At 40.0% G+C, this 24,142-nt stretch overlaps 1 protein-coding gene, 1 long non-coding RNA gene and 1 pseudogene across 2 annotated transcripts; 2 read left to right on the plus strand and 1 right to left on the minus strand.

Moving 5' to 3' along the window:
• LOC111832971 (uncharacterized) overlaps positions 1-2,003 on the plus strand; it is a 34,003-nt pseudogene extending 32,000 nt beyond the window's left edge.
• A 1,675-nt stretch (positions 2,004-3,678) lies between these two features.
• On the minus strand, positions 3,679-6,756 carry LOC111832972 (uncharacterized). Its single transcript, XR_011993857.1, has 2 exons — positions 6,617-6,756; positions 3,679-6,521 (listed from the first exon to the last, which is right to left on the minus strand). It is a non-coding gene; the product is annotated as an uncharacterized lncRNA (long non-coding RNA).
• Positions 6,757-7,158: 402 nt separating this feature from the next.
• On the plus strand, positions 7,159-22,357 carry rapsn (receptor-associated protein of the synapse, 43kD). The gene is made up of 8 exons (XM_072718278.1): positions 7,159-7,801; positions 9,017-9,355; positions 11,037-11,195; positions 16,992-17,090; positions 17,557-17,679; positions 18,015-18,068; positions 19,416-19,615; positions 20,925-22,357. The coding sequence occupies exons 1-8, from the start codon at positions 7,580-7,582 to the stop codon at positions 20,995-20,997; spliced, it is 1,269 nt and encodes a 422-aa protein (XP_072574379.1). The 5' UTR covers positions 7,159-7,579; the 3' UTR covers positions 20,998-22,357.
• The last annotated feature ends 1,785 nt before the right edge of the window (positions 22,358-24,142 follow it).

Below are 24,142 nucleotides of genomic sequence, written 5' to 3' on the forward strand. Positions count from 1 at the left end.
GGAATGCTTTTGTCATGACTGTGCAGTGGCCAAAAAACCCATTCTTCCCCATTTTTCCAAAGTGGAAAGACAGAACAGGAAAGTGACCTAACTGCTCTGGTGAAGCCAGCTGTTCCTAGCAGCACTGATGAAATCAGTTCAGAGATCAAAGCCAAGATTGAGGAAGATGCTTACAACAAAGGGTAAACAGTACTAGGCTTGGAATGTTTTACATTTTCATATAATTATTATTTACTCTTGTAAATGCAAACAGTATGTATTTTATGACTACAACGACTCAGATATCAAGAAGGACTGAAGCGAAGTAAGGAGCTTCAGGAGATGAGGGAGCTTGAAGAGAAGGTGGTCAAAGATGAGATCCAGGAACAGAAAGAGGAGAAGGAACAGGAAGTATCTCAGGAGAAAAAATTTAAAAGGTGATCTTCTTGCTTGCTACATCATAATGTCAAACCTGATGTAAAGCAAGGTCAAGCTTAAACCACTAAGCTTTTCCACTGATGTATCAATGAAAGTTTTTCATTGTATTTAGCCAGCATAATTTCAATTATTATTCCCTTGATTTTGATTTAGCAGCAAATATGAAGAGGCTTTGGAAATCCTTGATTGGTTGTTTCCGAAGATTTCTAAGAGGAACCGAAAGATCTGGATTTTTCTGGTCCTGTTTGGGATCGTGTTCTTCATGGTCAATATATTTACATATTTCAGCAACAGATACAACGAAGTAGGGAACCCAACCACAGGAAAGACTGTCAGCCCAGGACAAAATTCTTTGAGTGGAATGTAGGAGTTCTGCTGAAGAACCCACTTTGAGAACAACAGGATTCTATTTATTTCATTTACTGAAGGAAAAGAGAAAACTCGGCACTGTCCAAAGATAATTGAGACACTGTTTTGCTTATTAGGTTTGAATATCAAATGTTTAGAAGATGTCTATTTTTTGTATATTTCTGCAAGGAACCCAGGTTATTAATAAAAAAAAAACATTGAAATTAAGGGACCAAATATTTTAGAGTAAAGTAATACCCTGTGACCTTATCATCCTGCAACTTCTGTCTGATGTCTCCTTGGCGGATCCTTTCCTGTGATCTCACTGGAGATGATCCTTTCCTGTGATCTCATTGGAGATGATCCTTTCCTGTGATCTCATTGGAGATGATCCTTTCCTGTGATCTCATTGGAGATGATCCTTTCCTGTGATCTCATTGGAGATGATCCTTTCCTGTGATCTCACTGGAGATGATCCTTTCCTGTGATCTCATTGGAGATGATCCTTTCCTGTGATCTCATTGGAGATCATCACATGTGCAAATACACCAAGGGCCTGCGTGTGTCTCCTTCATCCCCCAGAGAAGTGGAGTCTTTTCCTCTTGGGGCTGTGTGTTGCTCAGTGGGCTAAGCCTGAGTGTCTGTAATCACAAGGTTGCTGGTTCAAACCCAGCCTCAGCACATCTGTGGGTCCTTGAGCAAGGCCCTTAACCCCCAGCTCCCTGGGCGCCCCAACAGGTGGCTGCCCTTCGCAGACGGCTTACTCTACAAAGAGCAAGCTGAGGGAGGTGTGATGACAATTTCCCCACGGTATCAATTATTATTATTTTATTACGATTAGCTGTATGTACAGTATGTAGTAAATATATAGAACTTTTCCTCTCAGGTTCTAAACAGGGAAGCCAAACTTAGAGGCTTACTGAAATATTTAAGAAAATGTGTTTTGGTGTTTTGTTGAGGTTGTGTGTTTAAACTGGGTGCTCATTTGAATGTTTGGCCCACTGTAGTACCAAAAGTGCAATATTTTTCTAGCTGTTGATTCACCTCGTTTGTGATATTTTGTTTGTAGCTCACCGCACTGATCCTATTAACTCAAAGGTTTTATTAATATGAAGGAGCACTTTTTTTAACAGCATGAATCTTTATTTTAAATTTTATTAAATCTGCACATGTGTGCTAGGATTGTAATGTTTACTGCAAGGTCAACTATAGTCTTAAAATAAATGTATTTAAAAATCTTCCACGTTATTGGCATAATTCACATCAGATGTATTACCTGTTTACTGAGTGACAGTTTTCAATCTGCCTTTAAAAGTCAATTGAATTCTCCCTGTCCTCAGTCTGATAAATTCTCTTTGGCAGATCCTTTCCTATTATCTCCATGCCAGTGAACATCATCACATGTGCAAATACACCAAGGTCCTGTGTGTGTCTCCTTCATCCCCCAGAGAAGTGGAGTCTTTTCCTCTTAATTAATCACCCAATCGCCTTCTATACACAGTTTACAATGTGTGAGACAGCATTCCAAAAAGGATTTAAGCTGTTCTGAAGGAATAGAGAGCCCCTACTACTTATCATGCACTTGAAATTAATATGTTGCTTGCTTTCCACATTATTTTCTTCAACCCACTGCATACTTAGGTATATAACACTATAAATAACACTACAAATAAAGCTGGTTTCAGATAGAGCAACTTGGCTTTACGTACGCAAAGCAGCAGGTGGATTAAAGAACTGCTTCGCAGTCTATCATAATACCATCCATCAAGTAAGGTATGTAACACTGTGATCCTCTAAGCAAAGTACACACTCCTCAGTTTCAAAATAGTCATGGATTTACATAGCAAATAGGTATTCCTGTTTTTTTTTATTTATATACTGTGTGGTGTGAAAAATATATCTATCTGTATAAAATCTATCTGCAGAACAGGAAGTTGAATGGGCTGAGTTACTGTACTTCAGAATCCCCACAGGTTACAGCTTCTGTGCATGCAAGACAGCCATCATGTGATTATAGTGTTTCCTCCATTCACTTATTCGTTTTCTGTTCTCCCTTGTCCTGCGAGGGGGCGGGGCTTATCCCGGAAGCCGAGGGCGCAACTCAGGGAATAGCCCAGGATGGGGCTAGACATTTAAAGTCTTAATTTCTCCAGCTGTTCAACCTTGAACAAAGCTCACTTTAAGTTCAGTACTGGCCCTTTAAAATATCACATAGTCAGATGCATGTCCGTGATTGTACTCCTGTTGATATCTTTAAGAGCTCTTGAATATGGCCACTGGGCACCATTTATAAGGATTTTATGCCATGTTCTACAGAATGATGACCTCCTACCTTAATGTCTAAGAATTAATGAATATAGCTGTGGGACATCATTTATTAGGATTTTTTTTACCATGCTCTTTAGAAAGGTGTCCTTCCTTAATGAGGGGGTACTTGTCTTTGAAATAATATGTGTTCATGTGACTAATGGATTATGTCTGCCTATTGACTGTTTATTTGTTGTATCTTGCCTTGATTCGTTTTTCATGAATTTACAAGTGGCAGCATAGATTGACAGAACAGTTAATAGTTAACAAATTCACTCATTCACTCATTTGGTGTCGTACGGTAAGAGGGATTGTGGGGAAAAGCTGGAAGCTGATGGAGGAGAGCACAAACGAATAAATCATTCAAGTTATAACTCAGCTAGCATTCCCAGAGGGTGACTGGTATAGACCTGCCCTGAGTTAGCCATCCCCCTGCTCTTCAGTCCACTGCTAGGGCAGTCTGTAATACTTAGGGGGTGAGAGTGGCGTGCCGCACATGGCTGCAGGATGTGCAGCTTGCATCGCAACAGTCAAGCATGAATGAAAGAACCTTAATAGCTTACTGCTGGGACAGACATGCATCAAGACATACTAACTGCAGACATGTACAACTGAAGCAGTTTTATTTAAAGTTAACACACAATGGATATATCTTTTACAGGGGGACTTGGGGACGCCTAGAAGAATGAGTTACAGTCAGCGGCCGTGGAAAAGGAGACCTGATCTGACCTGTTTGGAATGTTCTCACCATAATCCTCACCAGGAAAAGCTGAGAAGACCACGAGATCAGTCCGAAAACAACACAGGCACAATTTCTGTCCGAGGGTGTATGTTAGGGCCACATCGTCTTTCATGACTAAATACCACAAAATGGTTTCAATATGGACACCAAACAACACTTTTTGAAACAGTTTCGGGGACCTGACCGCATTTAGCCCGTAACTATGTGATACTTGCTTTTGATTAAATGAGAGGTGGATAGTTCAGGTCCAAAAACTATAAATCCAGACTAAGACTTTGTTTCAACCAGCCAACTGAGTATAAAGTGTCACAGTCACTCAACTGATTGGATGAAACAAAATCTTGGTCTGGATTTTTACTTCTGTGATTCTCCTTTTCCATGGCCTCTGACTGTAACTCATTCTTCCAGGGGTCCCCAAGTCAATAGGCCCATATATTTTGCACCAGTACAATATGCAAACTAAAAAAATAAAAATCATGACCTGAACTATCCACGTCTGATGCCAGCATCCAAATTGTCTCCTTTGCCTGTTGTGAGTCCTTTTGGATTCTGATGGAGTGAGAAGGACCATCAGTGACTGATGATTGAGGGACTGATTGCAAGCTTGCCGAATCATCAGTGTAACTTGAGGTGTAACATCCTCTTGCTGAGACATATTTAAAAACAAATATAACATCATTAGGGATGTGTTAGGTAAGCAATGTACAGAGAGGTGTTTGAGTGTGAGACGGAAGGCAGGTAGAATGCAAGGTGTGAAACAATAATTATTCAACACTGAGTCAGTCTGTCTTGTTTACACCAGATCCAGGCAGGAAGAAACAGGCCAGATAGTGTTTGGTTTTTAGTGTCCTGAGCTTTCCATCAGCTGGGAGTGATTGAAAGGGTGGATGGAAAGGTGAGAGATGACAGCAATTATCTTTTCTTCTGTCTTTTAAATCTCTTTACAATGGGTTAATTTGGAGATGGATCCCCTTCTAGAGAACATTATATATATATATATATATATATATATATATATATATATGTGTGTGTGTGTGTGTGTGTGTCCTCTGTATTTAACCCATATGTGACATAGCAGGGGGCTGCTAATTCAGGGAGCAGTGCTTGGGGAGCAGTGCTTGGGGGCAGTACCTTGCTCAGGGTACCTCAGTGGCGCCCTGCTGATCAGGGATTCAAACCTGCAACCACGAGTGCGCTTCCCAAACCATTAAGCCACCACTACCTGTTAATACTGTGCTGCCATTGTTTTATAAACTTACAGGGGTTTCTTGGGAGCCAGTATCACAAAAGGGGAAAGGGGAAAAGCTGCCTCTTCGTAGCCCAACTATTTTACACAGTGCCAGCTGTTGCTATGTACCGAGATGTACACTTCAGTCTCTCGTAGAAGTAGGTTCGATTGCAGCACGTGGTTGAAGAAGATTGTGATGTGGCGGCCTCTAGTGACAAAAGTCGGTATTGCACAGTACATTGACAAATACCCATTTAATATCATTTACCCGAAATCCTTGAAGAATTACTGCTTTTTCAGTCGAAGATGGGGTATTTCATGAACCAAGTAGCAAAATAATATGAATATTTTGATACCTACCCCCAAAAACTGTTTTGGCATATAATTTTCACTTAGCTATTAATTGAGCATTAACTGTTGCTTAATATTAATTATTGTTCAACTTCAAAATCAGTCTGTACAATTCACAAACTGAGAACAAAATTAACTATATACATCATTCAAATTCTGAAGCACATTTATCACTGAAACACAGTGTTGATCTTCAGCATGTTAGCTGCAAGTTCCTCTGGCATACAGTATTTCCACCTTGTTCATTCACACCAGCTTAAAACATTAATATCATAAGAGCTCTTCTCTGTGCCCAAAATACTTCAAATAATGGGTCCCACATCAGTTCACTTACTTTATCTCTGGATCTGGATTGCACATCCCTTTCTTTAGGTTTTTGTAGATACAAGCTATTTTAATTGCTATCCTGCTGGCAATCATAATGAAAACATTCTGTTGGCTGAAATATTTCTTAGCACTGCGGTTATTTTAGTTGCAGTCTTGAGCCCTGCTAATGCAGTCACATGCCTACTGTGTATATTTTGGTAACTTAATATAGTTGCTTGAATAATGTGACTTCGTCGTAGATGGGATTTTAGTGGTTCTTCTAACAGACGTATCAGGACAACGATTAAACAAAACTGATGTGTACTGCAGACTTCTACGTTCTAATAGTCAGCTAGTACTTTGAAAAGAGGAAATTCAGCCATTTTTATGATATACCGGACCAACGGCAGTCTACAAGGTCACCCTCTATCCCTGTTAAAGGCAGCGGGACATTCTTCGAAAACCTGTTGCAGCTCATCAAGGAGACAAATTGCAGTGTCCTCTACCATTAATATCTGATGGACCCACAGAGTAAAGGTGTTAAACACTTATATTGGAGCTGCTGCTTCCTGAAGTCGTTGTGAGACGTTCTGTTTGCAATTAGTGTCCAGTTCTGAAGTTTGAGAGACCTGCATGCATAATTATGACAAAATACTAGGCATAGTTTTCATTTTTGTAGATTAAGAGGTATTTAAGTTGATAGTTACATTGGTACATTTGAACTAGGGATTGGTCATTCACCTGCATCCTACTTCCTCAGGGTTTTGCTTCAGGAATCTTGCACTTCAGTAATTTTACATTCAGAAGTGTTCTACGGAAAGCCTATTTTTCATTAAAAAAAATTAATTAGCAATTTGTCATATAAATAATTCTAAATAATAAAGAGCAGAAAATGTAGCCTTTCGAGTACGACTTACCTATATTGAGCATCGACAACACGTTACAAAACCTTCCGGATTAATCTTGGCAGATGTAGCCATTTGTGTGAATTGTAAGTGGTAAAAACAAAAACTCGTATCTCAGTGGAACGATGGAGCAGGAGAAAAAGCTTCTGGTCTCATTAGCGTAGCTCCGGTGCTGTAACTCAAGACCGGCGTAGTGATCTTTGTGAACTATTCTGAGAGTTGTCTGCTGACACTAAGGGGAGACACGATGCACTGCTGAAATCCCACTGCCTCACATGTGCTCCTTGGATGTTGTGAAAACGGCTCAGCTCCGACTGTCTGTCTCTTAGCCATGACTGATACCCCATAAATCCCCGCGTCCGGCGGCGGGCCTCGTTCAGTGGTTTTTAGTGCAAACCATTTTATGAGAGTGGTTGCGTTTTATATCTCGAGGATATCGGTGGACATCTTGCCCCGACCTTGAGACCCGGCAGGGCTGCGCTAAATTCCTGCAGAGGCACGTGTTGTGGAGTGACAGCGCCAGCTGCCTGTGGCATGACACGCACGGGGGCCGGCTGTGGGCACCGCAGCCATTCGGAGATGTGTCCTGCACGGGTGCCTTTTCTTTCAGCGGTCCGCCATGTCCCGTAAACGTTTCTAAGGATTCCAGCTTATGCCTGGGACTTCCTATAGCCCCCAGCAGGTACCTTAATTGATGGAGTTTTTGCATTCTTCTCTGACTCTCTCAGGCATGTAGGACAATATACTGCTAGCTTCTAGGTTCTTCCATGTAGCAAACCAATTTTCTTCAGCCCACCAGAATTTCCGGCCACCCATCCCTTAGCTCTTGGATCTAACAAACTGGACCACTGGTTCTTCTCCAGGCTAAGCTTTAGACAGCGTGCCTTCTTTTGGGGTTGCTTCTTTTTCAGGTCTCCCCTGCAGGAAGCAGGAGATCCTTTCCTCCGTCCGCCAGTGAACGGGACACCAAAGCGGATGATTTTTATGAGGCATCTCATAACAGACATGGGCCAGGACCAAACCAAGCAGCAGATTGAAAAGGGCCTGCACCTTTACCAGTCCAATCAGACAGAAAAGGCCTTGAACATTTGGATGAACGTGCTGGAGAAAACGTCAGACCCTGAAGGCAAATTCCGGGTACTGGGGTGCCTCATCACTGCCCACTCTGAGATGGGGAAGTACAAAGAGATGTTGAAGGTAAGGTCCCCTCCTGTGATCCCAGACTGTCTTTTAGCACTCCCTGTTCCAGGTTAGCATTGCGAATAACACCAGCTGCAAGAGAGACAGAAACTTTATTTTCAACATATTTTTAATCATATGTATTCTTTCATGACTAAATACGCATTTGACCTAAGTGTTCCAAGTGGCACCAGACTCATTTTCAAATGAATATCTACACTTTTGCTAATTTGCACTATTAAATATATTTTTAATCTTTTTTTGTGATATCTCAATGGATTATCTTAAATGGAGATCTTCCTCTGGAAGGCTTTTGGTTCTTCTTTGTGATTTGTGAGGATCTTCTCTGTCTTTCTCTTTCTTCTGAGAACTTCCTCACACTTGTACGAAGGGGCACACAGGCCCAGCTGCTACTTAATTCAGCCCTGGCGTCCAATACTAATGGTCACGGTGAAGAAAGTTGTTGCTCTAAGTCTCAAAACATGCTTTGGCCATTATGGGTTTAAAGGAAATATGGGAGGCAGAAGGAAAAACATAAAAAGACACCTGACATGTGACATAACCACCATACCTGTCTCTACAGATACATCTGCTGCCTATCATGCTCTTCCTGTCCCCAGTAGACAAAGCAGTGGTCTTTCAATCACACTGCCGTTCACTTCATGTCATTTTTTTGAAATACACAAAATCCTTATATACCATGAGTTATATAAATTTCAGCCGATTAAATCTTGTATTACTTGTATCACTTGCCAAAGGGTGCATGCGAGTATTCTGTCAGCACTGAAGTCAAACTTCAGTTTGTCAGCACTCAAGTCAAATGGCCACTTGAAAAAGTCAAAATTTTCTACTGACCAGATTTATTGAATCCCCATCCAGTCTGCTAGAACAATACTGAGTAAAATAAAGTAAAATCCATGTGTCCCGCAGCCCTGTACTGGAGAAGCAGCCAACAGACAAAAGTCCAGATGTTATTCATCTCTAACATGTCAGATAAACCATGTTTCCAAAAAATGTTTGAAAGTGCTTGAAAGTGGCCGGCTTGAGTACCGGAGGCCCATTCCTTTATTTGTCTCGTGCAAATATCATCCAAAATGCATTTCAGTGCAATTTCGTAACACAGTGACGACAGACTCAACCTTCCTACAGCCTTTTTGGACTAGAAGGCCAATGCAAGTGTCCGAAACATTAAACTTCTGAGGTTTTCACATGAGCTTCTTACATCCTCGGCAGTACGCCCTAGCTCAGATCGACACAGCCCGGGAGATGGAGGATCCAGACTACCTGACAGAAGGCTACTTGAACCTTGCACGAAGTAACGAGAAGCTGTGCGACTTCCAGAAAACCATCTCCTACTGCAAAACCTGCCTGAACATGCAGGGGACCACCATCGGCCTGCAGCTGAACGGTCAGGTGTGCCTGAGTATGGGCAACGCCTTCTGCGGCCTCAGCGTGTTCCAGAAGGCCTTGGAGAGCTACGAAAAGGCTCTCCGCTATGCCCACAACAATGACGACAAGATGCTGGAGTGCCGCGTCTGCTGTAGCCTGGGCCACTTCTACGTTCAGCTCAAGGTACAGTACTGTCCCCTTAGCGGAGAGTACCGACAGCACCAGGAACTACACAGAAATGTTTACTAGATCATTCACCATTCTTGATGTGGAAGTAGCTATCAAACACCTCAGTGTTGCGCATTACTATTAGCAACATATTAATATAAAAAAATTAAAATCCTAAAACCTTTCACTGTCTGCTGAGCAGCTTGATTTCTATAAATGAATTGTGGGTAGTTCCTGGTGAGTAAGTAATGATCTTTTCTGGCAAATAAAAAAATGGTTAGCTAATGCTTGCAGCAACTGGGGGTTAAAGGCCTTATTCAGGGGCCCAGCAGTGAAATCACTGGCGGACTTCCAATTTTGCCTAATGCCCCCCCCCCCCCCCGCCCCCCAATACCAACTGGAAGATCTTATGAAGTACTGAGAAAAGGCAGCACAAAATGGCAGCTATGGCGGCATTAGGCAAAATCATGTATTACGCAGAAACTAAGAATATGTGTTACGGGGGATAGAAAATGAAATGACATGTTTTAACACTAATGCTAAGTACAAAAACACGAAGGCTGCAGGAAAATTGTGAGAGGTTTGGAGTAAGTTAGAGGCCTGCTGTTACATTTGCACTGCTGTGGTACATAGCATCACTTGCTATTCACAAACACTCAATATACCTGTGGGCTATGCAGTGTATGTAGGCCAATGTGTATTTATATAGGCTAATGTATCTAAATGTGCTTTTTTTTGTTAAAACATACAAAGATTTTGCTTGCTGTGAAAACATTTTATCCGGTATAAGGCGATAATATGCGATTAAGTGTCAGTTTTGCTTGTGCTTTTGACATATGTAGTAGGATGTTTGAAGCATTCAGCTTTAGGGTGTTTCCAGTGGCTGGGTTGCTAGTTCAAATCCCAGAAGCAGTATTATGCTACTTACAAAGGTGTCCTTTCTGCTCCAGTGAAATAGATGTATGGGAATTGGGGCTGCTGAATGCACAAAACAACTTTTGATTGTAAGAAATATTACAAAGTAGATTTTGTCTTTTTCCTCCCAATTGGTACCTTTATCATATACCTAGATAACCGGTTGTAGCCTCCAGAAAATACTTTTTCTAAGCAGATTTTTAGAACATCATTCTGGTTGTTCTTCCCTCACTGTGACACTGTAATTTCACTGTAATAACCTTAAGTGAGGATGACCTGAAATATGTTCCTTCAGATATGTTTGAGCATCTTTAACTGATTCACCTTGATGACAGAGCACAGGTTGTGGGGGCAAGTTTGAAATGTTAAGTTAAACAGCATTATAGTGAATTACAGTGTAGGGTGTCACTTTGTATCCTTAAAGTTCTAGGGCTCTGTTGGTGTTGGAAAGCAGCCACAACTCAACACACACTCCAGTGCACTCTAGTGAAAAGTAGTAAATAGTGTGTCTGTCATTACAGACAGACACACTATGTCAGTGATCACCTTAAGACATTTAAACCAATGTTCTTTTAACGCTTTTAAGTCATTTAACTGTAATACTTTATAGTTTCCTTAGCTTATTAAAATTAACATTATTTAGTCAGTATGTGGCTTAATATTTTAAAGGATATGAGTCATTCAGAAGTTTGTAATTTATGATGTTTTGCACCGTAGAACTTTCTGGGTCTTTCTTGGTTGCCGTGTGACCCTTACACCCTGTTCATCTGGGCTTTGGCAGGATTATGAGAAGGCCTTGTTCTTCCCCTGCAAGGCGGCGGAGCTGGTCAATGACTACGGCAAGGGCTGGAGTCTCAAGTACCGAGCTATGAGTCAGTACCACATGGCAGTAGCCTACAGGAAGCTGGACCGCCTGCCGGACTCGATGGAGTGCTGTGAGGTGAGGTGCATGGTCCTAGGCAGGAGCCGAGAGCTTCGGAAGTGTATCAAAACGTGGAGAAATTGCTTCTTATTGTCTTATTTAAGTCGTATCAGCTATCAGTCATCCATCCACTGGAACCTTTCACTGGCAGTGAAGGACACAAGCCAGGGCCACACGCTGGCTGGGATGTCCTACCCTCACACACGATCCTATACTGTGGGCAATTTATAGATGCCACTTAGCCTAACTGCACGTCATTGGATTGTGGAGGAAACTCACAGTGGAAGGATTCAAGCCCCAGCCCCAGTTGCGTTCATACCGCAGATATTAGAAACTGCGGATTCTGATGAAAAGGATTCTGATGTTTCAGCCTCATCATGCTTGTTATACATTTTTGTAACACAGACACTGCGGTAGCGTGGCAATGAATGCGATCGGTGGGAATGGTAGAGGCAGACTGGATGACAGTTCTGCAGGGAAGCGTGGGTTTGGGGACAAAGGGAGATGTGTCACGTACTGGGCGTGACTGGGCTGGCAGATCACCATGTTACAGCCTGTACTCATTTGGCATGTGGTTTGAAACTTATGAATCGTTAATTTCTGGAATTTTCCAGTTTTTTTTGGGACCGCAGTACTGAAACTGCGGTTACTGAAAGCATGGATACAGGGATCCCATTCTACGTTGCATTTATCTCTTTTGCAGTTGCTTGATGTGATTGCTCACACAAACACAAACATTGCTTTACTCCCTTTTCATTTCTACCAATCTTGCCTTGGTATTGCCAGTGTTGAAATTTGTTATGCTTCTGCAAACTCCCTGCTTTCTTCTAGAAATCCATCCTCCGATGTGTGTGTAAGTTTAGCATGTTCCCCTATGTCATACAGGCCTCCTATGATGGTTTCCTCCCTGCTGTCCAAAGACATGCAGCTAGATTTACAGGCACCACTTTATTTGAGGGGACATGAATAATGTAGTAGTACACTCTTACTGAATGTATTAATTAACCAGTAACTAAGTGTTAGTTACACACTGATCCTATGTTTGTTAATCAATCATGACGGCTCATGTATTTCATGCAGGAACTGTTAGTTCATGATTAGTTCTTGAGTAGTAACTGAGTAACAAGGTTATTTGTGCCCCCTCAAGTAAAGTGTTACCAATTTGCATTGTCCATAGTGTGTATATTAATAATGATTATGAGTGTTATATATACCCTGCTTTACTGTAACACCCCATGCAGGCCGCTTTTAACCCTGCCTAGAATCAGAAGTTAGTCAGTGGATCGACAGTCATTGCAGTGTGTTTATTAGCTGGTTCATCTTTTAAAAAGTACTTACTGTTTATGGTAGCTGGATGGATAAAGCAGTGAAATGCTTAGGGGTGTGAGTCTTCGTGAAAATGGGCAGTGCCTTGATATAAATATATGAGTTCAGAGTGATTTCACCTTTGGCCCCTTAACCCACTGTTTTCTCAGACAGGCATGATGCTTGTATAAAAGTGTCGTAGACATGTACCACATCATAGTCATGTTATGTACCAGGTCATTTGACCAAAGCTATTTGACATTGCTCACCATCTTACTGTAGCTCTTGTGGTTATTGCACGTATATCATGAAAGATTCTGGCCAGACGTTACATTTTGTGTCTGGAGCATCACGGAAGCTGCTCTGTTGAAGGACGTCCGTGGCACGTTGACGTCAATCACAGTGTGTGCTTATGAATATTCAGGGAGAAATAGCACTCATAAGGTGATGAGAGGTGAAAAGGTTTTAGTGAAATCTTTCTGGAGTCCTTTAGCAAATTAAATTAATAGGAAACTATATATTTGAATTTCAAGATGTTGCTAAAACATTCATTTTGCAAAGTGCATAATTATTTCGAATTTTATGCAGCAATTTGGGCTGAATCCAGTTGGTAATCTTGTGCTCTTTAGCAAGTGTAAATGAACAAGAAACAGATGTCGTATAACAGTAACTTGCTTTTTTGCATATTATATGCTTACATTTTGAAAGGTTTATCTAATAATGATCCAGGTTAATCCGAGCTGTGTCAGAACGTGTCCTCCTCATGGGGATCGCAATGTTAAAAGTTGTCGACCATGGTGGGACGAAGGGGGTGTTGACAGTGTCATAATTCTCTACTATGGGGGCAGACTGGTCTTGGATCTATTTTAAAAAGTTTGTTTTAAAACAACTGTGAAACCACATTTTTATTAACAACCGTATTTGTTTCACAATAAATTGCTCTTACAAAAATGTGATTTTTTTTTAAGCAAACTCACTTTGACTCCTCTGCAGTGTTTCACCCACAATAATTTATCCATCTTCCATGTTTACAGCCATGTTTCTACCTCATGTGCACCACTTGCACGACAGTATACACTTTCCTGCTGTTTGTTTATTTGGCATGGAATTAATGCGCTGGGAGTTGGTTATTTTTGACAAGCTGCCAGATAACAAAAGCTTTACCCCTGTGGGCATCAAATAAAGTTAAAATAAAAATGTCTTATTATTTCTTTTCTTACGCATCACTTATGAACTCGCAGAATGATATTCATGTGAAGTATCCTTGGTCTGCCTGCCAGCTGGGAATCTGCCCCAAAGGCATCGATTTGACTTAATGAACTTAACAGATGTTAGAAGGTTGTCCTCCGATCAGGAAAAAAAGTTCTAGGTTTTTTGCACTTAATCGGTAATTTATGCTGCACATGGATTATTTGACGACCTGACAAGTTGTAAGAATCTCAAAATAAAGACCCCCAGGAAAGGGTAAAGAATTTGTCATGTTTATGATCTGATAGCTTTTAATTGCGTATTTTGATTTAGCAATCTTATTCTGATAGATGTTTGATTATACGATGCACATAACTAATTGATTAACAAGTCTGTTAGGAATAGTAACTGTTGACATAATTCATTAATCATTAATGCAATTATTAATCATTAATACATCCATCATGCAATATTTATGCATGTATATAGTTTGCATAACTTGATACAAAGCTGCAGCTGAGAGATGTACAGGTCTTGGCAACAGTCTGCATGATTGTAAAATAGCAGTCTTGTAATAACACGTTATATATACACATATCAGTATATTCCTTCATTTGACAGACTAGCACTAGGTAGGTGGTCTGAAAAAGTAGATGCTGACATCTATGAATAAAAGACATTTACGACCTTTGTTCATAGAAGCATATCTAACTATTTATTCATTCTTTTTTCTGCCAATTAGTATTTTTTTCCAGCAATAGCAATATGTGCTAGATTAATTCTCAATTATAATTCTCATTTAATAAGATTTGATCCCGACCACCTGCAACTAGGAATTCTTTACCTTAAAGAGCATCTGTCGTTTAGCACAATGTTTCCAAACCAGTCATAAGGGACCCCCAGATATTCCATGATTTTGCTTCCTGGGAGGGAGCAAAAATGTAGACTGTCTGGCAGGTAGTTGGGAGGAAGCAAAACAATACGTTTCTTAACAGATTGTGTGTATGCTGCAGCAGATGGGGTGGGGGGGTGTCTTGGATCAGAGGATAAGATGGCTGTTGGCCAAAGTTGCCACCAAAGTTGCACACTGCATAGGGACAGAATCTCTCAAATGCCTTATCTTTCTTACAGAACTCATCATCTATAGGGTAGACAGTTATATTGTTATTACCAAAGGTATTCTCTAATGGCATGTTGCCATCTGGATGATCATTTCAGAGACTTCTTTATGCAAGTGGGCTATCTATTAGCCAAGTCTAGAGGGGATCTAAATGTAATGGCCAGCGTTGATACTGCTTACATAGGTAAGGGTAGGGTGTTTGTCATCTTGCATAAGAAGGAACTAGTCTACAAGCTTAAAAACAGAATTTCTACGGTGGTCGTAATTCAGCCAGAAAGACATGCAAGTCTACGAAACCTTTGAGATGTAACGAGAATATATGCGTGAATTAAATTTTGGGGGACAGGGGTTTTAGGTTTGTGAGACTTGAAGACCGTGTGGAACAGATGGGACCTGTTTAAGCCAGATGGGTTATATCTGAACCGGAGGGGCACCAGTGACTGGGAGATGCGAATGCCTGGAATAGCTGAGGAATTTTTAAACTAGGGTGGGCAGAGTCGTGGCGTCAGGGAGCTTAGCGGGCCGCCCTGGGAAGGGCATTAGAGAGCAAAATAAAAACCCTCTGTACAGCTCATTTAGAAACTTATAACGTGTTAATCAAAGGCATTACAATCAGATAAAGACAGTAAAAGACATTTTAATGCAGTCCACAGTATTAAAGTTGGACTGTATCAAAGATATTGCAAATACTGATAGAGAACCATGTGCTTTCCTCTACATATTTAAAAATGTATGTATTTTGTGTATTTAATACTGATAGAATCGATTGCTTTAAAATGATTGGTGTAGCTTCTTATATTTAGTGATACTGAGATTATGAATTCAAAATATCTGTGTAAATCTAGTGAAATTAATGTCGCACGGCTCTCTATCCCGATTTACACAGTGATGTCACCCAGAATGTGAATGGGGAAGGTAGCATGTGTCACGCCATTACCTTACATCATTTACTGCATCACAATATAGGAAACCGTTTGTTCTGTGGTACATTTCAAGATGTCCTGTTTGACGGCAGAAAAATGACCTCCAGTACTGCTGGGCCGATGGAACCAAAACCAGCATTTAAATTGCTCAAACTGTGAAAGATACACAGTCACATACAGGGCTAATTTGTTCCTGCAACTTTAGCAGCTGGAAGCACTTCAAAGAAAGTTTCAAAGCGAGTGTCATTAGTACATGCAGTAGAATGTGGGGCACGTCTTCTTGGCTGTATTCTTAAAATGACAGAAATGTGCTAGACATGTTTCTAATCTTAGTCAAATGCTGTATGACGGCCAAATGCAATGCAATGCTATCTACAGTATCTATCTATCTATCTATCTATCTATCTATCTATGTATCTATCTATCTATATCTATCTATCTATGTATCTATCTATCTATTTATCTATCTATCTATGTATCTATCTATCTATATCTATCTATCTATCTATGTATCTATCTATCTATCATCTATCTATCTATATCTATCTATCTATCTATCTATCTATCTATCTATGTATCTATCTATTTATCTATCTATCTGTCTATTTCAGTGGTTAGATACGGGTAGTCTAGATGTATCGTGTGGTGTGAAAATGTACAGTATGTCTGAGCGGCTTACTGGACTAATGACATCACCTCTGACTTCAATGGGATTTCTATGTCATACATACCCTAATACCCCTTGTATGAGGCTCCAGGTCGTATTTTTTATACAGATGTGGCACCTAGACTGAAATTTGGTAGCACAGCGGTTCTCATAGTAAAACCTATATTATAGAGGGAAGAACAGAAGGTAGAGAGGAGAGCACAGCACTCTGTTTGTGACCACTGAGTAACTGAAGGTATTATTTTACTCTCACAATCTGATAGTGCTCTGAAGATAGGACATGAAATAACAGGAGACCTGTCTACTAAGGCTAACTAGGTTTTTATGGTTTTAGAAAGGGAGTATAGTCATAGTTATACTGTAATAAATAACTGGAGTAACATAGAAGGTTAAGCTGGAAGGCAGAAAATATAGTTTTGTTGTGACCTTTAAATTTTCCATTAAATTATTAAAGAACATAACTACAATCTTATGTGAAATAATAACCAATTAAAAGGAAATGCAAAATGTATCCATAAGGCCACAGTATGAGAATGTTTGTTGAATGATGCAAATTAAAACACTGCAAATCATTGTCTTAAATGAAGTTCAGTATTGTTTCTCTTTCCCAGGAATCAATGAAGATCGCGATGCAACATAAAGATCGCCCTCTGCAGGCGCTATGCCTGCTCAATTTCGCAGACATCCATCGCTGCCGTCAGGACGTTGAGGTGAGGTGTCGAATTCCTCTCATTTTTATGAAAAGTTGCTCCTCCATAAATATTATGGATATACTTTCATGTAAAACAATTGCTGAATTTATAGGCATGTATAGTATCTCATTTTTCATTGTTCATTTATTAAATATGGAGCATCCTGCTTGTTGCTTTATTGTAACAAATGTAACATGTTGCTTTAGAGCAGGGGTCTCCAATTCCGGTCCTGGAGAGCTACTATCCAGTAGGTTTTCTATCATACCCGGCTTCTGATGAGCCACATTAGTTCTCAGGTAAATACCAGGAACAGGTGTGGCTCATCAGAAGCCAGGTAGGATAGAAAACCTACTGGATAGTAGCTCTCCAGGAACGGAGTTGGAGACCCCTGCTTTAGAGGCTGTGTTTATTCCTTTGGTTTTCCTGAATCAGCTGAAAAAGATGTTGTATTTATTTATTTATTTAATCTTGTCCCGGTGTGCAGAAAGCATTCCCGCGCTACGAGTCGGCTATGTGCATCATGACTGAAATTGGCAACCGCCTGGGACAGGCCTCCGTGTTCCTGGGCGTGGGAAAATGTTGGTTCCAGCGGAATGAGCTGGACAAGGTCTGAGATATTCGCATCTTAAATTTATTGCGAATGACTGCTGTCCTTTAGAAATCCCTTTGATACAGTGTCAGTGACTGTTTACTGACATCACGGTGATGGTGAAGTTGCAAGCATATCTGTCTGTTCTTTGTTCTGTAATTAAACAAGTTGAGCTTATTTCATACTCATGCATATTATATAAAATACGTCTTTGAATGTATAATTTTTCAGAAAATTTATGCATGACGTAAATCGCAGATTATTATTATATGTTATCAGGAGGTACGTGAGTTTAATGTGGTAATTGAATCTAAACTTAAATAGATGATACAATACTTTCTCCTATTTTGTAGGCTCTAGAATCCCTGCAGAGGGCAGAAGAGCTGGCAGAGGGGGTTGGAAATAAGGTAACTTGTCTCTCTGTTTGCAACATTGTACTGACTCACCACCAGCTACAGAAACATACATCCTATGACCAAATTATTGCTTGTAATATATTTGAAAACTTGCATTTTCATTCAATGGGCTCAAAGGTAATTTAAGATTATGAATCTGTGATTATGGACTTTGGGTGTGTAATTACAGAGTGCAGGTCTGTAACTGGGAATTCTGGGGGCGTTTTGGAATGAAATTCCATAGCTTTGAAGTTTATAAATTTGGATGGGTAATTATGGGCTGTCTTATTTTAGAATATGGCTTTGCAGCTGATAATGACATTGTATGTTTTATAAGCACTGTCTGTTAAATGTCTGTCTGTAATTCCAGTTCATGTTATGGGTCATAACTGGTTTTGAGGGTCTAATAGCATTGACTATGCATTTGTGGTTAGTCAGTGTAACATTGTCATGTGGATCAGTTCTTCTGCAGGTATGGAGTTGATTTATGTGGTATTTGATCTCTGTAGGTTGATTTAAAGTTTATGTCTGTTATTTCCAATGTATGCATGCAACTGCATGGATCTGAAGGTTTGGTCTTGTCAGTTCATGGTTTGTTTCTCTGTTCAGATGTTCTAGTTTAATTATAAACTGTGCATGTGTGCTGTGGAGTGTGCTTTTAAAATGGCAGAACGTACTTTGATGGATGAAGGGTCTACAAAATGTGATGTGCAGTTCTGGAATGATTATTTAGTCTGGAATGAACATCTAATAGAATGTGTGGCAACGTGGTCCGTGCGACAGGGGTGTTTTTGAGTTATTTTGAGTTTTAGATGATTGTATGACTCTTCTTCACCTGTTTTTACGTAATGTTGTGTAGCATATTTGAAATAAAATGCCACAGTCCAACTCAACCCTGACCATGAAAAGTATTTGGAAGATAGACATCATAGTCCACAAATATTCAAAAATATTGCTCTAAAGCATGTTTTAAGAAACATTTTTTTTTAATTAAAGACATTCAGTGAAAAAAAAATATATAAATATGGTAATTAACATTATTAAAAATAATGCCAGGCTTGTGAATTTTCAATGCCAATAAGATCTTAATTTCTAGTTAAAACACAGCATTGTTCTACATGCACATATAATCCCTCTATTATGGTTAATGGCAAATGAATCCTGCCTTAATTGTAGTTTTTCTAAACTTTTTTCCCCGATACTCCATTTGTTAAAAGTCTTCTGGGCTTTTTCCCCTGACAGATTTTTATTAATGACCTCCAGAAACCTGATTATCAGTGGTTTTAATCTCCGTTACCGGCACGTCTGCCAAAACATGCCGAGTGATCTCCCCCCCCCGTCCTCTCCTTTGTATGGCAGCTCTGCTCTCTGAAGGTGCACTGCCTGAATGAGAGGATTTTCCGCAAGAAGGAGCAGCAGGAGGAGCTGCGAGAGCAGGTGGTGAAGTTCCTGCAGTGTGTGGAGGAGCTGGAGCTCTACTGCGGCATGTGTGGCGAGTCCATCGGGGAGAAGAACCAGCAGCTCCAGGCCCTACCATGTTCCCATATCTTCCATCTCAAGTAAGCACTCTCCCCTGGTGCCCCCCCCCCCCATATACCCCAGCGAGGCATGAAACGCTGAAGGCAAGGCTTTAAATGCCGGAAAAAGTCTAACATTTTCAACAAATTTAAAGACAATAATATTGACTACAATCTTTAACAGTTGTTCATAAGTTGTGCGTAAGTTATAGCACCTCATGAACATATCAAAGTAAAATTCGTAAATACCTACTGGTAGATTCTCAGTAAAATATAATGCAAAATCTTCTAGACAGAGAGATTAAGAACAGTGCCCAGTGGGTGGCGCTGTTGCCTCAAACCTCCTGGGTTTGAATCTCCCCCCCCCCTCCCCCCGACCCCGCGCTCTGTGTGAGTGTGGAATCTGCATGTTTACCTTGTGTTACACAGGTGAATGAACACAAGTGGCTGAGGGTTTGGCGACAGAGGAGTTTGGTTTAAAAATAACGAAGAGGTCAAACAAAACGGTAACATTGTTTTAAATAAACAGCCAGAACCTGCTTCATTCAGTTCCCTGGCATTCGCCTTGGTCTGGTTACTGGGACAACCAAACGAAAGGGATCAGGACAGCTGCTTAAACTAAACACCAAAAACGACAGGTGGAATTCCTTACGGAGGCATGTAACAGCCACCATCTAATTTGATTCCTCATTGGAAAAAACACGAAATCCTGCTGGTGCTGTATTGTTCATTGTGAAGCACTTTGCAGTAGCTCATATTCAACATTTACCTCTACAAATAAGACCAAAGTGTAGAGTCACACGGATGCTGGACGTGCTTATAGATAGATAGATAGATAGATAGATAGATAGACAGACAGACAGACAGACAGACAGACAGACAGACAGAAGATTGTGATAGCAACTGTTCTGGTCAAATGTGTCACCCTGTGCTAGATCAGTGTTTTGTTCTTACTGTTCCCCCAACTGTTTCTCTCAAAATAGAGGTAGCATGGAATTTGATGACAAACCAAGCAGACAACTTGGAAATAAATTTAAAAGGAAATACTGTAAGTGAATGACCAATTAAACAAGGGACAAGTGGATATGTCTTAATAAGCCACACTTTATTAATAAAGCTTTGAAAGACTTTCATGTATTCTTACATGAGTCGTAAAACAGAGCCCTGCTCTTGGTTATAACATGACATTTAAACAAGTTAATGGTCCTGCTGTGTCTGTTGATTGCAAGCTGATTTTAATGCATCGCTCTCTCTAGATGACATTTTAGACGCAACCTTATCTCTGTCTTCTGGAAAATTACCTGGATCCCCACCAGAGTTCAACAAGACTTTATGGTCTTAATCCTGACAGGTGCCTCCAGTCAAATGGGACTAAGGGCTGTCCGAAATGCCGCAGATCTTCCATGAAGCCCGGTTTTGTGTGAGGAACCCAGCCGACTGGCAGCTGTACGGCGCACGGCACCGTAGAAACTCAGCAGTGCCTCCAGGGCATTGACTACCTTTCACAAACTCCTGTTTGGGCTCAATGGATGCAGTTGTCATACAGTGGCGGCAGAGAAGGAAGATGTTTCCGAGTTTTGCAACTCAAGCCCCAATTAAAGCCCACTGGTAAGAGCTTCCCTGCTGGAAGCACAGTTACGGATGGGAGGGCTGCAGCCAACATTCCCTCTCTTTTATGGTTACTAAAAACCATTTTGGTCTCTATGTATTCCTTAAAGAAAAACAAACAAAACAAAAGTAAAACAGAAAGTTCATGAATCACAATTGATACTTTCCTGTTTCTTTTCTGGCAAGACAGAGACATGCTGTCTAAAGAGCACAGGTGCCTGTTAAGATGTGAGAGGGATTGGTCAGTTTGGATCTTATTCTTCACAAACATGTCCACATAACCAGCATTTTACCATGTTTGTGATTGATAGGAAAATGAAGGGTAAATGTGGAAACTGTTTGAGTTGCCCATATATAATCACTGTGACTTAAAAATATCTCTGGTTCTATGTTTTTTTACACATTCATTTACTTTTAATATCTGGTTAAATGAACTGAGCAATTCATTTTGGGCCAGTTGCAGTATACACACTGCAGAACAATTGTTTAGGAAAATACTTCAGTCTTGGTCATAGAAAACAATAACTGGAATATTCTGAGATTTGATCATGCTCTCTGTAGTTGCTTGTAAATTATTGATGGTCAGGTTTATTAAGCATTTCTACAGTGTGAACTTCAACCATGTAAACTTTCTGATTCATAAGCCTCTTCAGAGTAGCACACTGTTGTTGACGCATTATTGTTTTTTATTAATCAACTTGTGAAATAAGCTAAGGTCAACTATCACTAAATTAATGTCCTGTAGTTAAAATAATACATTACCATTTCTAGAATTAAACTACATTTAGTTTATTAGTTTATCTGGTTTATTTTTGACGGTGTTGCCACTTTCTGAGCTTTTTGCTTGAATATTTTTAAGGCGTTCAGTGGAAAGTCTTAAAAATCCCAAGAATCAACTGTTACTATATTTGGAAAAAAAATGCTGTAATGCATCCCCTAAAATCCTATTTGTCACATATATTATTACCAGCCCCCCACTGCAAAAGATGAAGTGATGATAATCTGAGATTCTGTGAGATTTTGATCATTTTAATATACAAAACCACTTTCCCATAAACTAAAAAGGAAATTGTACTACAAAGTGAAGTGATATAATTTGACTGCAACATGTTTTGTTGTGAATGCATTGGTAACTGGAAAATGAAAAATTTGATAAAATAAAAAATTCCAAATGTATCTCACTTTTTTGTTCTCTTTTATTAAAGGGTTGGTTTTAATTAAATGATTTCTCTATCATGCGATAAAGGCTTAAATTTATGAATAGTGCACACCGGATACATTGAGTCATTTTGAACTGGAGTCATATTGGAACATAACTCTTGGTGAAAACTGGCATAATCCCACAGAGGAGAGTATGGCTTAATCAGACAGGGATCCTTTAACAGCTGCAGCACTTACCTTTATGGACCTGTCAGGTTCCTGGGGGGTTGTGATACTCAGCAATGGAAACCACACTACACCTTCATTCCAGGCTTAGCTTTCCTGCTGGCCGAGAGCACAGATGATGTTACACCATCATAAATCTGAGAAGCATATCTTGGGTATCTCAGTCTATTTCCTGTAAAAAGAAAAAATGTTTATCCATCAAATGGTTATTGTTTACCAAGTACCCAGGACGGCTAAGCTATGGAATGTCCTGGACTGGACACCAAATCCATTGCAAAGTAACCATACAAGGAACCAAATAAATGGACAGACGAATGAACAAACATAGTGTGTCTGTGTGGGACACACACAAATGCTTTACTCAAAACACACACATACATACGGGAATTTATATATTTACTTCTCTTTAAATAATATAATTCCCCCAAAACTGTTTAACAAATTTTAATACCATAGACATTAAGAACATAAGAAATTTACAAACAAGAGGAGGCCATTCGGCCCATCAAGCTCGTTTGGGGAGAACTTAACTAATAGCTCAGAGTTGTTAAAATCTTATCTAGCTCTGATTTAAAGGAACCCATGACATTTGACATTGACATGACATTTAATGGTGCTAACGTTGGATGTGAGGAGAGAGAACTATAGAAAAAATATGGGTTAACAATGGGATAAGTGTGTCTGGAGAATTTTTGAATAACACCAGATTCACCTTATTTTAAATATCATGGGTACTTTTATGACATAAGGACTTTATTAGAACTTTAAATATCTTTTACAACTGAGCAAAAAAAGTTAAAAATGTGAATGTCCTAAACATACATTTACCAAACATCTTGATTTGAATCAAAGACTTTTTACCCAGAGCATACCAATGCACATGTGGGACGGGAATTCGGCCAGGTAACAAAAGAAAAGATCACATTGTGGCAATGAAAGTACAATTTTTATATATTTTTATGCATAAAATGATTTCCCTGGGTTTGGCGGGTGATTAAAACCATGTGTATTGCCATCTTGTGGTTCAAGATAGGAATTACAAGTTTGAGAATTCATTCAAAGTATAGACTTCAAGACTTCTTCAAGACTTCAGACTTTTTATTTTCATTGTACAGTTGCCTGGACAACGAAATTAGCTAGCAAGACCACAAAGATGCAAGAAAGTGTCAGTACAAGATATAAGAATAATAAACACAGTAAACACAATGTATAGGTACAAGAGACATTGGGGGGTTTATGCAAGGGTGTCATAAATATAATAAATAAGGGGGGGGGGCTTTAGTGATAGATAAGTGACACTATTGGGTAGGTTGGTAATTGCACATTTGCCAAGATATTGCACAGAGCCATAGTCAGTAGCAGCAGTGAGATGGCTGTATGGAAGAAATCGGCACACACATACACACACACACACACACACACACACACACACACATACACACACACACACACATACATACTTATGGTCACCATAAGCTTAAAAAGATAGCAGTGAGGGGAGGATTGAAGGAGTGATGTTAGTGTTCTGGTGCATTAAGAGTTCTGACTGCCCACGGGTAGAAGCTATTCTTTACT

The sequence above is a fragment of the Paramormyrops kingsleyae genome, chromosome 11, assembly GCF_048594095.1.
Source record: "Paramormyrops kingsleyae isolate MSU_618 chromosome 11, PKINGS_0.4, whole genome shotgun sequence".
Taxonomy (NCBI): Eukaryota; Metazoa; Chordata; class Actinopteri; order Osteoglossiformes; family Mormyridae; genus Paramormyrops; species Paramormyrops kingsleyae.

What these genes read in the sequence shown, in the direction of transcription:
- rapsn (XM_072718278.1), top strand. Translation starts at nt 7,580, where the DNA reads ATGATTTTTATGAGGCATCTCATAACAGACATGGGCCAGGACCAAACC. An exon ending in AGCGGAATGAGCTGGACAAG is followed by an intron (nt 17,680 to 18,014) that starts GTCTGAGATATT and finishes CCTATTTTGTAG; the next exon opens with GCTCTAGAATCCCTGCAGAG. An exon ending in CAGAGGGGGTTGGAAATAAG is followed by an intron (nt 18,069 to 19,415) that starts GTAACTTGTCTC and finishes TTTGTATGGCAG; the next exon opens with CTCTGCTCTCTGAAGGTGCA.